The sequence below is a fragment of the Xiphophorus hellerii genome, chromosome 12 (genome assembly GCF_003331165.1).
Source record: "Xiphophorus hellerii strain 12219 chromosome 12, Xiphophorus_hellerii-4.1, whole genome shotgun sequence".
Lineage (NCBI taxonomy): Eukaryota > Metazoa > Chordata > Actinopteri > Cyprinodontiformes > Poeciliidae > Xiphophorus > Xiphophorus hellerii.
In genome coordinates this window covers 8,133,332-8,148,763 of record NC_045683.1, presented here as the reverse complement: position 1 = coordinate 8,148,763, position 15,432 = coordinate 8,133,332, and the positions used below count along the sequence as shown (strand labels likewise).

The following is a 15,432-nucleotide window of genomic DNA, read 5'->3' as shown; positions in this document are numbered from 1 at the left end:
GATAAACCGATGGATGGATGGATGGATGGATGGATGGATAAACCGATGGATAAACCAATGGATTGATGGATAAACCGATAGATGGATGGACGGACGGACGGACGGACAGATGGATGGATAAAAAGATGGATAAACCGATGGATGGATGGATGAATAGATGGATGGATGGATAAAAAGATGGAAGGATGGATGGATGGACGGACGGACAGATGGATGGATAAAAAGATGGATAAACCGATGGATGGATGGACGGATGGACAGATGGATGGATAAAAAGATGGATAAACCAATGGATGGATGGATGGATAAAAAGATGGATAAACCAATGGATGGATGGATGGATAAAAAGATGGATAAACCGATGGATGGATGGATAAACCAATGAATGGATGGATGGATAAAAAGATGGATAAACCGATGGATGGATGGATGGACGGATGGATGGATGACAATAATGTCTCTAAGATGCATCATCGTTTTAAATTGGGCTTTAAATGTTTAAAGAAGCAAACGTCTCAGATAATCCAGAAAGTTGCCTTCATGTGTTTCAAAGAACAGAAGATAATCCTGAGAAGGATTGGAGATCTGCCAGAGATTCTTCACAAGAACATCTGAACTGACTAGGAAAAAGAGAGTAAACAAGTGGTTCTTGTGTGGCGGAGGGTTGTGCAGGCCTGAGCTTTCCTTCTTTCCACCATGTGAAACGGATGTTGTTCCTTGGCCATTTCCTCACGATAAGCTCCCGATGCCTTCCTGCTCCGCTTGGTTCACACACAAAAGCAGAAACACACGAGTGTACACGCACACCGAGGACACAACATAAGCAGGAAAAAACCAAGCCTTAGATGACATCACCGCTTAACCAGCTACAAGGAGTCCTGATCATTTTAGCTCCTCAGTTGGGATAGGAAATGACTCACTTCACTGCAAAAACACAAAATCCTCCCAAGTATTTTTGGTCTAATTTCTACTGCAAATATCTTATGACACTTGAAATAAGACAACACTAATACAAGTAACTTTTCAGTTAGATATATGAGCTTGTTTTAAATCAATAACACCTTAAATGTGACATATTTCTTGAGCAGGTTAGGAAAGGCCTATGAGCTAAACAAAACATGTTAATTTTTTGCACAAAATCTTTCTTAGATAATGAGATTTTAATCTGCCCAGGTTATTTTGTTCTCTTTTCAGGCTGAGATGTTTTAACAAGCTGCTGCTGGCCACGCACAACAACAGATGCGCAATTAAGCCACCGTACATCTTTGAAAAGCAGAAGTACAGCCTCCTGCACAAATAACAAAAATTCAGCAAATGGTTTCTGGATAGTAAGTCAACAACAAACAGCCACTGTACAGCGGTAAAACCAGCAGACCAAACATGCTGGGGCTCCGATTGGGTTGCTAGGTAACGAGCTATTGCTAGGGGTTGCTAGGTGACAGGCAGGCTGATTAGTATTTGAAAGGTTTTTGAAATGACTCATTTTCCAAACACCAAAAAAACATTAATTCATTGCCAAATATCGTCTAGGTGGTTTTTCACCAGGCAAGTAGAAAAACATGCGAACTGTGAATTTTGCATAATAGGTCCCCTTTAATATTAACACAGTCAGATTATTTCATTTGAAAACATTCTTCCCATATTATAAGTAGAAAGTGACATCGCTTGTTTTATCTAGTTAAAATAAGCCGAAAGTTACTTGTAAGTTAGTTTTGTCTTATTTCAAGTGTCCTTGGACATTTTTACTAGAAACTAGACCAAAATACTTGGTAAGATTTAGTTTTTTTGCAGTGTTCAGTCACTCCTTAATTTATATTTGAATTACTTTCACCAATTAAGTATTTTTAATATTTGCCTGAGGTTGAACGAGATTTAATGCTTGTAGCTAGAACTGATTGATTTCAAATACAAGGTCTCTAAAGTTACCTGGCACACAGGAGCATTCGTAGCTGGTTTCTCCCCTCTGGATGCAGGTGCCTCCATTCAGGCAGGGCGACGGGTTGCAGGGCAGGTAGCGGCTCTCGCAGTGCTTCCCCGTGAACTCCGGAGGACACTGGCACCTGTAGCCTCCGACCTCGTTGATGCACAGCCCGCCGTTTTTGCAGCGTGGCGGGATGGTGTCGCACTCGTTGATGTCTTGGTTGCAGGTTTGTCCGAAGAAGAACGGGGTGCATGTGCAGATGAAGGTGGAATCGACAGAAGAGCAATGGCCGTTGGCACATGGGTTGGAGGCACACGGGTCGGCTGTCGCGCAATCTTTACCTGAGGTCGCGGGAAAATTATATCCACTCTTAGCTGTGAGTGATGAGCTTGTTACAACAGAGCCCTCGTCTCTTACCTGTCCATCCAGGTGGGCAGCGGCACCTAAACCTCAGCAGACCATCTGGCTCACAGGTGCCTCCGTTGCGGCACGGCGAGCTGAGGCAGGCGATATTGATGGGCGTCATGCAACGGCGGTCGGAGTAGCCCGCCTTGCAGGTGCAGTTGAAGTCCACCGTGTTTCCCTTGGAGACGGCCCGACAGGTGCCTCCGTTCATACATGGCACGTTGTTGCACGGATCATGAAACTGGCACCTGCTCCCCACGTATCCGTCTCGGCATCTGGACATACGCAGTGGGTGTGGTCAGCAACAACTTTGATTTGACAACTATGATTTATAAGAGTTTGAAAACAGGGTGGGTTATGATTGTAGTGTTGGACTCAGGCCTAATCATGACTCAGAACTTGAAACTGAAAAGTCAGCCATGTTAAAATGTGGTAATGCTAAAGGACGTAACTTCATCAGATGTGTCTGACTTTAGGTGCTCAAGATGTAATGCAAATCAGCCTGACACAAAAAGCAACAAATCAATTAATTGCATGATAAATTTAAACAAACTCAATAATTTCCATTTGCATGATTTGTCGTTTTTCTCTTTTCTCTCTCTATTTCTATCAAAAACTGGATGACAACAGTCTTCAGTCTGGAGGTTTGATCTCAACTACACCTGACAATTTCTTTACAGATACTTCGTAATTAATTTTGTTTGTTTTTGTTGTTCTATTCATGCATTTTGGATATTTTAAATGTCTTCCAGTTCCAGTTTTAAATATTCTTTATAATTTAAAGTTTTTTGATCGTTAAGAATGTGTTCTCTCTTTATTATGCCATTACTGTTATATTACTTGGCAAAGGTCTCACAACAATATTGTCGTTTATCGCAATAATTCTTGGGACAATAAGGATTAAGTGTTTTATATATTTTATTCTGTTTATCTTTCTTTTCTATTAAGCAACATAAGTTACAAGTAGATAAGTTTTTATAGATTTCATCTATGTCTTAGTGAACAATGCGTGAGAAAACCACAATATTTAGCTTCTATTTGTTACAGCTGACACAACAAATTGCTAAAATAAAAGGTACTTTTTTAAATTCAGCATATTAAGACAAAAACTCTTCATACAAGAAAAAACTCAAGTTTTAAAGAAAATTCCCGCCTATCAAGCAACTATTAGTCGATTTATAAGATTAGATCAGATTACATTTCTTGTCATCACACATTATTTTTTGTAAGATTAATATCGCAGTTCCGCTTTTACAAACAAACAATCAAACACAACACTACACAGTAGGCTGAACTGGCAGTTCTAACAACCCATAGGAAAACACTCATTTTTTTAAACTCAATTAATGAAGTCATTTATCAATGACTTGCGTCTCTAGTTTGAATAACAAATGGACAGGAAACATCCTGTCCGGCGGCCCCAGTCCAATGAGAGGGGGAAGAAATTTAGAAAATCAACCCATTTGTGAAAACAAATCACAACTTCTGTAGGTCAGCAAATGTCTAACTTTTCTTTAAATAATTTTATCATTACATTGGCAAAAGAAAAAGACTCCACTATCTTTATAGACCCAATCAAGACTAATGCCTCAAACAAGCAAATATCCTTCACTTTGTGAGCAACTGCGCTTATAAATCAGTGACTGGAGCAAAAAAGATCCAGCAGCACAAGAGAACCTCTGCTTTAAAAGGCACATCCGCCTCTCTGCCGTCACTCCCAGCGAACAATGTGTCGAGGCTGTAAAACTGGGAGAGGAGGGGAGAGGGACAAACTCCTGTGATGTTTCTCACAGGTTGTGTCTGAGTCATAAACGTCAAGCGGACCCCAGCGAACAAATGCCTGCAGAGAGAGGAGCCTCAGATCACACAGACACATTCACACATTCACAATTACAACAAGGGGAGCTGAGGGCTCGTCCCCAGAGGATGCATACGGCTCAACAAAAGGGCCACACACCTAAAGTCTGAGTGAACAGCGGCGCGCACACACTGCGGGATAATATGCAGGAACTTTGCACAGTTGCATGCATCTTATTGTTATTCAGTTCAGTTCTTATAATTACATGCAAATCCATCGATATCAGCTCTGTTTTCAACCAGCCACAATCCTCTAGTCTTGACCTTGGAGGTTTTTCTGGTTTCAACAAAGCAGATCTGCCAGCAAGTCTCAATCATTACAAACACAACACAAAAAAACTGCAGTATTTCAGATCTTCTGCCAAATTTTTCTGTTTCAAAAGCTGACACAGGAAAGAATCAGCCATCTCGGCACCATCCAGCATCTCCCAGGGATGAAAAGTGCTCATTTTGACCTTTTGTCAGCACTCATTCATCCTGAGGACAAGGCTTTGCCACAGTGTCTGAGCTGTGAGCCAACATTATGGCAACTTCAAAGCGCTATACCACCACCTCGCTGCTCTTATTCCTTCCTCCGCTGAGAGGATTTGCTCCAGCATCAGACAGGCGATGAAAAAATGTCAATCTTCAGGAAGGAAGAGTGATTTTCTTATTCTGTAGTGTCATTTTGTGTTTTTATCCCTGTACAGTACACTACAAAACCTTACCAAGTATTTTTGATTTAGTTTGTAGTGCAAAGATCTCAGTACACCTGAAATAAGATAAAACTAACTTAAAAGTAACTTTTCAGCTAGATGTAGAGGCTTGTTTTAAGTAAATAATTATTTAATTTTGATGAAAAAGTGATTGTCCTATTGGCAGATAAATTAACTTAGAATATGGGAAACACTTTGCAAAACAGCAGTGTAGAAGTACTCAAACATTGCACTAAAGTAAAAGTACAAATGAATAGACAAAGTAAACAAATACTTGCTTTTAAAAATACTTAAAGTGATGAAAGTAACAGTACATGCTGAATTTATTTTGTAATGCAATATCACACTGCAAAAACACAAAAAGTATTTATGTTCTATTTTCTAGTGGAAATATCTTAGTTCACTTGAATTAAGACAAAACTAACTTACAAGTAACTTCAGCAAAATACAGGAGTTTGTTTAAAGTCAATCATTCTTTAATATCAAAGAAAAATTATTAGTTCCACTGGCAAATTAATTTACATACAATATGGAAGAAATGTTTTGCTGCAGGTGAAATAATCTGCATGTGGAACTAGTAATTTTTCATCAATATTAAGGAATGACTGACTTAAAACAAGCTCCTACATCTTGCTGAAAAGTTACTCTAAGTTAGTTTCATCTTAATCCAAGTGTACTAAGATATTTGCACTAGAAACTAAACCAAAATACTTGCTAAGATTTTATGTTTTTGCAGTTATTAAACTTTTAAATGAACCAGCAAATGAGATTGGAGATAGAAGTTAGCCACATGTTCATGTTTATTAATATATACAAATGTCTATTGACTTTTTAATCTATTTCTGAAGAACCAATTTTTTTTTAACAGTGTAGTGAGTTCAGCCTCTCGCAGACACAATATCATGAAAGAAACATCCTGTCCGGCGGCCTTCCCACGACATCAAAACCCAAAGTCGCTCTGAAATACCTGACTAAACCATGCGAGGCTGTTAGCCCTGAGGGGCTGGCAGGACGCGTCCCCAAACATTCCCAGGGCGTCCAGCACCTTTGTGTGTGTGGGGGCCGAGCTGCGGCCCCTCTGTGGGGACAGTTGTGTGTTTACACAGGGTCCCCCTCTCAGGGGATTACGCAGCCTTCGGACTGTGACAAGGAAAAGAAAACATCACATGCTAGGCTCAATGCAACATAAACAGTAGCAGCCAACGGTGGCAAGTCATCAAGCAGAGATCGAAACGTGGGACCTTGTCTGACTGTCGTGTTATTGGTGTCAACAAGAAGATCAAAGGGGAAGTCAAATCTGAGTCAAATGTAATCAAAGAAAACAGCTATGGAGGCGAAAGGCATCTGAGAACAACAAACCAAAAATATATTGTACACAAAGTCCTGTAACTGTGATAAATTTTGCTGGAGGATAAATTACACCAGAAGTTATTGCGAGAAACCAGGGAGGTCAAACTCATTTTCTGAATCTGAATGTTCTTAAAGGGCCAGTTGTCCCATAATGTACTGATAAAATCCACTAAACTGTTAAAATACCAATAAATAGCTGTTTGTTTCAGCATTCAGTAAGTGTTTCTTAAAATTAAATAATATTGAACATCTTTGGTCAGTCCATCCAGGATTTCATGATTGTTTTTGTGTTTTGTTTAAATCAAAATCACAGATTTTTTGGTAATTTAGAAATATTTCTAAGGAATTGTTAAAATATTTGCACTAATATATGATGTTAAATGTGACTTCATTAATTATTAGCTTGACATCAAGCTAATCAAGTAAGGCTGAGGCAGCAGTCACTTTTTTGGCCAATTTTAAGAAAAATTTGCAGTAAAAAAAACAAACAGGAAACATGTGGGGATCTGTTGATTTTGTGTGAACAACAAAAGAATTGCGTATTTGTGAAAAACTGGAGGGACTTATTGGTGTAATTTGGAGTCTTAGAGGGCCACATAAAAAGCTAAAGCGGGCCAGATTTAGCCCTCGGGTTACACAATAATTGTTTAACAGTAATCCAAATTTATCAAGATAACAATAGATCAAAATTATTGTCGTAATGATAAGAATTTTTCACGATAAATGATAAACAATACGATAAACCCCCACCGCTAGTCGGGAATAATTTTACCTTAATTAAATTAAAATGTCTCCATCTGTATCAACCCCAATTTTTATTTTGAATTGCAATTTGGGGGCCGCAAAAAAAGTCAGTAAAAGGTCCACAAATGGCCCACAGGCCGCAGTTAGGACACCCTTGCTCTAATACAATCAGCAACATGTCAAATTCTTCCACATATCGAGTGTCATGAAGAACAGTAGAGGCATGTGTGCTACATATCTGAGGCGGGGGGCTTCTCTGCTTGTGGGGTGGGAGGGAGGGAGGTCTGGTTAAACCCCAGCGGTGGCGAGTGCTTGAGTCGTGAGGCGCCACACGAGCTTGCTGGAAAAAGGCCGCAGGGAGCAGGTGCGCATGTTAATGAGGAGACAGCAGCTGCTGCCCCGGCCAGCCGCCCCCCCACGCAACTCCGCCCCCTTCGCCTCCCATATCTGCCTCCTTCCTGCATCCTACTGTCCTCTATGTGCACATCCTAATAATATCAAAAAAATCATTTTATTACACTTCTTATATCAAACAAGGAATGAATCCAAGCTGGGACCTTCAATGTAGAGTGAATATTTGAACGGCCGCCCTCTTGCGTATGTTCTTCTAAGCGAAATGAGGAACAAGAAAAGTGGGAGCATAAGTGGGTCCATTGCCAACCCCCAATTCCCCATTCAACGCTCGCTCCAGGCCCGGCGTATTCAGCTGTTACACCTCCTCTTTCCTCTCATTTCCCTCTTCTTTCTCCTCCCAGTGTCTCAGAAAAATCTTTCTATGAAACGTCCTCTGTTCCTGAACTGGCCCGCGCTGCTGGTTTCACTTCCTCTCTTAAAGTCCGAACAGTTGCTGGCATCCAATCCTTCATCTCAGTGCACCTTCCTTCCCGCCAAAACCAGTTCGCTCCACTCCTGTCTAACCGCCTCTTTTCACTGGTGAGACATCACATTCAGATTTATAACTGATGCTAAATGCCCTCCTCAGACTTTCGTCCAAGTGACTCCGAATAGGTCCTGCACTTTTCTTTAAGTGTTTGGGGCCAAGAGCAAGCGAAACCAAAGCTGAAAATCCAAAACACACACAAACAGCGGGAGAAACAAAAGAGTCTGGAAGAAAGGCAACTGGAACGGGCTCGGTAGGGCTCTCAAAAGGAGAAAGGGGAAGCTGGTTGAGGAGGAATTTTTACTCTAAAGAGTCTCCTGGCCTGATTTTTAACCTCAATAGAAGCTCGTGAGCAGCTGCACATCGTGTTTCCTGAAAAAAAAACATTTTAGAGGCTTTGAAACTTTACAAAACAGCAGTGAAGTACTCAAACACTTTAATTCAAAATACAAGTAAACAGAAAGTAAACAAATATGTGCTTTTAAAAATAATTAAAGTATTGAAAGTAAAAGTACTTGCTTAACGTATTCCCTAACGCAGTATCACACGACAAAAACAGAAAATCTGAAGTATTTTTGGTTTAGTTTCTAGAGTGAAATGGAAATAAGCCAGATGGCTAATTTCCGTCTCTGGTCTAATTGGCAGGTTGATGTTAAAGCACAATAACTGCAAAAACATAAAAATGTAGCAAATGTTTTTGGTCTATTTTTAGTGCAAATATCTTAGTACACTTGAATTAAGAGTAAGTAACTTTTCAGAAAGTTATAGGAGCTTGTTTTAAGTGAATAACTCCTTAATATTGATAAAAAAGTACTACTTCACTGGCAGATTATTTCACTTATAATATGGGTAATAAGATAAGATTATTTAATAAGATTTATTGTTATAAGCGAAATAATCTGACAAAAGAACAAGGACTTCTTAATCAATATTAAGAAATTAAAGTTACTTGTAAGTTAGTTTTGTCTTATTTCAAGTGTACTAAGATATTTGCACTAGAAAGACCAAAATTACTTGGTAAGATTTTGTGTTTTTGCAGTGCATTAAGTGTGCCTTCATATGTATATTTTTCTTTAATGCGTCAGTAGTGTTGGGCTATTTTAATGAACAAACCTGTAGTTAATACATGTTTTTATTGTGTTAACGCTTTGTGACAGTTTACACTGGGCATCAGAATAACAGGGATGGTCTGCAGAGTTAAACTAAATAAGAAAGAGAAGTGATTATACTTTTGAAAGTTATTATTTAACATAAAGCAAAACCAATGTGTTAGTTTAACTGCAGTAAACAGGTCCAAGTAAAATAGCACCAGACACATAAGAAAGGAATAGGAACTGATGATGTCTTTCAGTTAAAAAATACTGTATGTTCAGCCTAATAAAGGGTCAATAGTCAACAATATTTAAATTTCCTGACAACATTACAAACTTGGACCAGAGTTTGCTTTCAAACTCATAAACAAATGAAAAAAACAAGCAATCTGACTAAGCCTGTCGCAATAAGCAATAAATCAATCGTATAATAAAGTAAAACCAGACACATAATTTTCATTTGGGTTATTGTTTGTTTTTCCTTTCCACGTTCCACTAAGGACTGGATGGCAAAATTCTTCAGTCTGGTAACTATTAACCTGGACGTTTTGTTTCAAGAGACCAACAGTAAATAAAGTACTCACTTTATGTGAGTACTTTAAAGTACTCACTTTATTTACTGTTCCATGTGTTTATTTATTTTGGATCTTTAAAATGTCATTCATTCCTAGTGTTAAATGTTCATTAGAAGTTAAAGTTTATTGATTTTGAGAGGCTGTAAGTAACCCCTTCATTATTATGTCATTACCATTATACTCCTTGAAAATGGTCTCATGACAACAATATTATTGTTTATCGCAATAACGTTTAGGAGAATTTATCATCCAGCTAAATTTGTTATTGCCACAGGCCTAAACTAACTTGGGGCGTAACACATTACAGAAATGTAAAATGTAGTGGAGTAAAAGTTGAAAGTACCCACAAATAAATTGACTTAGACAAAGTACAGATACATGAAAAAATTTACTTAAGTACTGTAATGCAGTAATTGTACTGCAAAACAGGAGAAAGTCTTGCACAAGGCCGAGAAGACAAACAGAAAGACACCGCACCCTCAGGTTGATGGAAGCTCTATGCAAACAAGCTCCAGCTGAGGCGCCAACAGTCGGTCAACTGCAGCACACGCTGCGCAAAGAATGCTAACAGTTTGCTCTTTAACCTGGCAAAAACCTGTAAAAAAAACAAACAAAAAAACACACTTGGCTCGAAACGGCTTTCAAAGACATAAAATCAACTGCTTCCAGAAGGTCTTAAAGGTAAACAAGATACAAGATATTCAGAGACTTCTTTATTGAGTCCTTTCTGTGTTCAAAGCAAACAGAGCAAAGCAGCTGCTTCAACAAGAGAAATCTGGTGGCCTGCAGAGCCAGATAATCTCAACAGCGGCAGGTAAAGGTAAATAAAGAAGACATGAAAAGACAGGCACAAATCAGAAGCTGAGCAAATATCAAGTGTTTGGGAGGTATAATGTAACTGCAGGACAGCAGTGGAGCTATCTCCGCGGTAAGGACGATACTGTTACTATCTCCTCTGTCATCCCTGAACCTGGCTGCCGTCATTGTTCTCCTCTGCACTCACTTCTCTTCTTCACATGCTCCCGCGGTAGCCCGTGGCAACAGGTCTGTCACCGCCACGGACGGGACACACGAGAGCGCCGGGGCGGCGGCTCGAGCCTGCAGCAGATGTTGTGGTGACATCTGACCCCGGGCCTGGCGTCACTCTTAAAGGGGTTTTCCTGACTGCCGGGCCAATCTGCCATCTGCCATCTTTCTGAGGTCACACGCAGATGGAGAGATGTAATATGTGGGCTACACATGTGCACTGTACACAAATAAAAGCCCAGAGTGAGTACACAGATTCAGGCAGCTGCATGGAGATCACTTTGGATGCTTTTTAAGAAGCTTAGTGAATTAGGTTGTCTATTTATTCAATTATTGTGACATGTAAAGCTCTGTGGGACACAAAGTCTGCGTCTGGTTACATGTAAATATTCCCTAATTTTATTAATAACTGTTGAAATGTGACTAATACTCAGACAACACTAACAAGTTAAAGCAAAAACATTTCAAGTTAAAACAAACTTATTTAATCTGTCTTGTAATTTAGATTTTAATTTGGATTATTACAATATTAAATTACTGAATGTACAGAATAATTTGCCCAACTAAAGGAAAAGATTTGGGCAGGAAATGTGCCAAAGAATGGGTCTGGCCAGGCATCAACCAGGGAAGCCGCTGTTTTACTGGAACATTTCTTAAACGTTCAACCCAACAAGATACAATTACTTTATTGTTTGTCTTTGGGTTTTCTCACACATATACCTGGTCTGTTTTCTGTAATTCTCCAGTTTTCTCATTGGTGTAATTACATCTTAACAGGTTGCCAAAACAGGTTTCACAAAGGAACGCTTTCAAAACTGCTCATTTCTGCAATCATGGTGGTCCCAAGATTTAAAGGGCTTTCACTAAAATGCCAGGCTGTTTTCACAACTCATAGTCCAAACTCGGTTCGACTGGGAACCAAAATTGTAACATTCGTAACATTTTCAGCAGGAGAGCTTCACTTTTTCACTGCACTGTGTCAAACAATCCAAACTAATTGAAAAACCTGTTCCCCTTCTTGCCTGTGGTGGCGTTGAACCAAGAACTACTGAAGGAAATGTCACAAAACAATCTAACGAAGACACAGAGCGCAACTTCCTTCATCACAAAATCTAAACAGAAATGGAGTGGCATGAGAATTCAGTAGTTGTAGGATTTCTCTTTTGTCTTTGGTAAAAGACCACAAGCCATTTCTTAATCTAGAGTTAAACTCTTGTGTTTGTTTTGGTTGTATTTACCCAAAATACCCTGCATTATAGTCTGCTTCTTGCTTTTGGTGCAGTCTATAGTTCACTTGGTGTTCACATATGAATTCATTTGGTCCATTTCAACCAAACCAAGACCAAGGTTTGAAGGAAGACCAGAGTTTCCTTTCAGAGTTTTCTTTCTTGTTCCGCAGAAGAGTTTGATTGAGCATTCACACGTTCCCAAACAAACTAGACTTTCTTGGCAAACAAACAAGAGTTTGATTAAAGTGAAGTAAACAGGGTTGGTGAAGTACTTCAACTACCCAGGAATAGCTACAAATCCTTGAAGGACATTCTAAAAAATGCCTAAAACCCCCTATTTTCATTGTTCAAACATCAAATACACCTTAATATGCGTTAGTCCACATAGTGTATACTAACAGAAGTAGAAACTAACATCCACGGTATTCCTTATCTCCGCTCTTGGGAGTTCAGTCAATCAATGCCAAGGAAAATGAATGGCGCTCCTGGATTGGTTGTTTGCAAATGCCAGCTAGCATATTAAATAGCATTGCACCAAGGTTTCCAGTTTTCCAAGCTGCATTTCCATTTGAATATTTTAAGGTAGGCAACTTTTCAGCTTATAATTTAGTTACGTTCCACAGAAAAATTAGCGAATAAGTAAATCCTTGTATCCTGAACCTTGAATATATTAGAGGGCAATGATTTTTGCAAAAAAACACAGACACTGGATTGGCCACAAAAGCTGCCAATAGTTAGCATTGCTTTAAACCACAGCTAGCAAGCAGCAAGTGGCAGATAACCTGACTAACTTACTAATCTTAGCTTACTAGTTTTGCGTAGCATAAATGTTAGCAGAGTATCTAGAAAATGATGTTCTGAACAATTAAAAGCCACTGCTAACTTTAGTGGGGCTTATTTTTTTTTTTACATTTTCGCTTAAGTCTAACTATAAAAATCAAGAAATAATAATTAAGGTTTTTGACATTATTACAGTTATAACAACAGGTTTTTTAGCAGCAGTAGGGATGGTAGTTACTGTCATCTGTTTGGAAAACGTACTTAGGCCGTACAGCCTCATGTCAATAGTCTGGTTTTTATGTCTCACATTGGCCGTGATTTAATAACCCGGCGTTTTTTTCTTTGATGTCTCAGGTGTCTTCATCTGGGAGTCAAACTGGGTTAGTGGACCATGTTTGTACCTCTGACTTCCCTTCCCTTCATCCTGTCTGTCCCCCACCACCACCCCACTACTTCTCATTTCCTGGCCGTTTGCTTCTGTGCCTTGGCTAAGTCCTCTTTAGTCTTGTCTGATCTGTTTTAAAAGCTTCGCCCAAGGGGAGAGGGGCCTCTCCTCCCTGTTTTTCTCCCCTTTTCCTGCCCTCTCTTGTGCTTTCCCAGCGTGTGTGCAACAAATACACTCATGCAAAGGTATCATGGCCAACCAGAGTGTCAACTTTACCGCCACAAGAGAAGAAAGTTAAATTTAGCTGCAATCACACAAATTGACTCTATTGGGATAAAAATAGCTTGCTGAGCAGAACTAGTTCTGTTGGAAAATCCTTGACTGTTTTTAGGGGAACTGAATTTACCGCTGAATCCCAACTGGCCGCAGAAATTACAGGACTCTCCAGCTCTTGCCCTCTTCTTATGTTCATCACTTTTTTCCTTCCTCTGTAATCGTACAGGAGAGCTGACCTGGCCGGCCCACATCTGGCAGCCTTCATTAGTGACGCTGTGAATCTCGGAGCAACACGGGATGCAGCCCATGGGAAAGAAGCAGCTCTCCCCCAGGGACCAAACACTTAGCTTGTGTGTGTGTGAGTAAGTGTTTTTTGAGAGTCACAGTCGCCCTAATGACTTCTGCCACACAGTTTTACGAGGCTGGGAACCACTTATAGGCCTTCCGGAAGTCTAAAGGTGACACTGAACCCTCGGGATGTTAATGTATGTGTTGAGGAGAAAAATCCCATCTTTACTTCTTGTCTATGCTAAATGACTCCATCTTTTTCCCAGTGGGTATATATTAAAGTTGCAGCTAAGGATTACTATAGTAATCAAGTTTCCTATTGATTATTCTGATGATTAATCGAGTAATCAAATAAAAAAATTGGAAACTTCTGCAGAGTTTTCATTTAACAACTTATTGTTGTTTAATGTTATTTGGCATAACATTAAAAATACATAAAAATGGCAAATAAATAATTAAATTCCTTTTTTAAATAAGAAAATAAGGGTTTTATTACCTATAATGCAACACATAGCATTCCTTTAGCGCATGCTTGACGATTTGTAGCAAATACATCTGCAGCTAAAACATACTCCTAATATCAACATGTGAAAAGCTCAGACCTTTCAGACTCAACATCAATACTGTGTAGAGATGATCTGTTGATTAATTTTTCAAATAATTAATCAACAGATCAACAAAATGTATTTTTTTTGTGGCTTAATTACTGCTCTGAGTATGTTGCTCTTTCAACAAATGGCTTTTTTGGGGTCTGTATACTCAAGTTAAAGATTATTCAATTACTAAATTAGTTGGCAATTTTGTCAGTAACTGATTAATCCAATTAATTGTTTCAGCCCTAATATACATCCGTTAATTTAATGGCAGATATTTACATAACTCTATGCCAGTTTACCAATTATCCACATCTGTTTTTGTTACTTTAACAGTGAGGAAACTTTACTCATTCGTTACAATCTGTCATTTGCAGCAGTTGCAGATTAGAGATCATGTTTCGTAGTGCTATTCTTGGTGTGAGTACAAACTCTAATCCTAAATAACATTAAGTGTTGTAATTAGGGATGCACTGATAAATTGGCCTCGATTTCCTTATTTTTCAAAAATCTGTGATTGACCAACACTTGAGAAGCCAATCTTATCCACTGAGCTCATCTGCCTCGGCAAAGGTCTGAAAATCAGCCGCTGTCCTTATTTGCTCTGCCGTCAGAGAGTTTTAACTGACAGACCCAAAAGGTCGTGTCTGCACGTTCATAATCAACAATAATCACCCTATTGCTGCCAGCTCTGCAACTTTGCTATATTTAGCAACATTTCAGACAAAACAATCAGCATTGTCCAAAATCAGCATCGTCAAGAAAGGCTACTTAAAGACCAGTAATTTCAGATTGGCTAGAAAACTGTAATCGGTGCACCTCTGCCTGTAGTTTCTCAAGTTTTCTAATATGTTTTCTGACTGAAGTGTAACAGTTAAATTAAGCAAACCGCCTAATTTTAAAATATTCTCACAGTCACAGTGGACTCAGTTCCATTCTGGAGCAAAATCCAAACATTTGTTACATTTTCAGCCGGTGCGGTTTACGTTCACACTGCACTGTGTCAAACGATCCAAATTAATTGAAAAACTTGTTTCCCCACTCGCCTGTGGGGGCGCTGCAGCAAGAACTACTGACAGAAATTACACAAAAACCTGTAAAGAAGACACTGAATATGACTTCCTTCTTCAAGAAATGTAAACAAAAGTGGAGTGGCATCAGATTTTAGTGGTTGTAGGATTTGTCTGTGGTAAAAGACCACGAGTCATTTCTCCCTTTACGCTAGACACAAGCATTTGTTTTGGTTGCATTTACTCAGAATGCCCTGTACTAAAGTCCGCTTCCTGCTTTTGGAGTGGTTTCTGGTCCACTTAGCATTCATATATTAACTCGAATTC

The 15,432-nt window shown here is 39.2% G+C and overlaps 1 protein-coding gene across 1 annotated transcript in view; it reads right to left on the bottom strand.

The window, feature by feature from the left end:
- The window catches only part of notch1b (notch receptor 1b), a 56,158-nt gene that overhangs the window by 35,148 nt on the left and 5,578 nt on the right, over window positions 1–15,432 (bottom strand). Inside the window, exons 3-4 of the mRNA XM_032578771.1 lie at window positions 2,339–2,601; window positions 1,927–2,262 (exon numbers count right to left, since the gene is read on the bottom strand). Of these exons, the coding sequence (XP_032434662.1) occupies window positions 1,927–2,262; window positions 2,339–2,601 (599 nt within the window). The remainder of the gene's footprint in view (window positions 1–1,926; window positions 2,263–2,338; window positions 2,602–15,432) is intronic.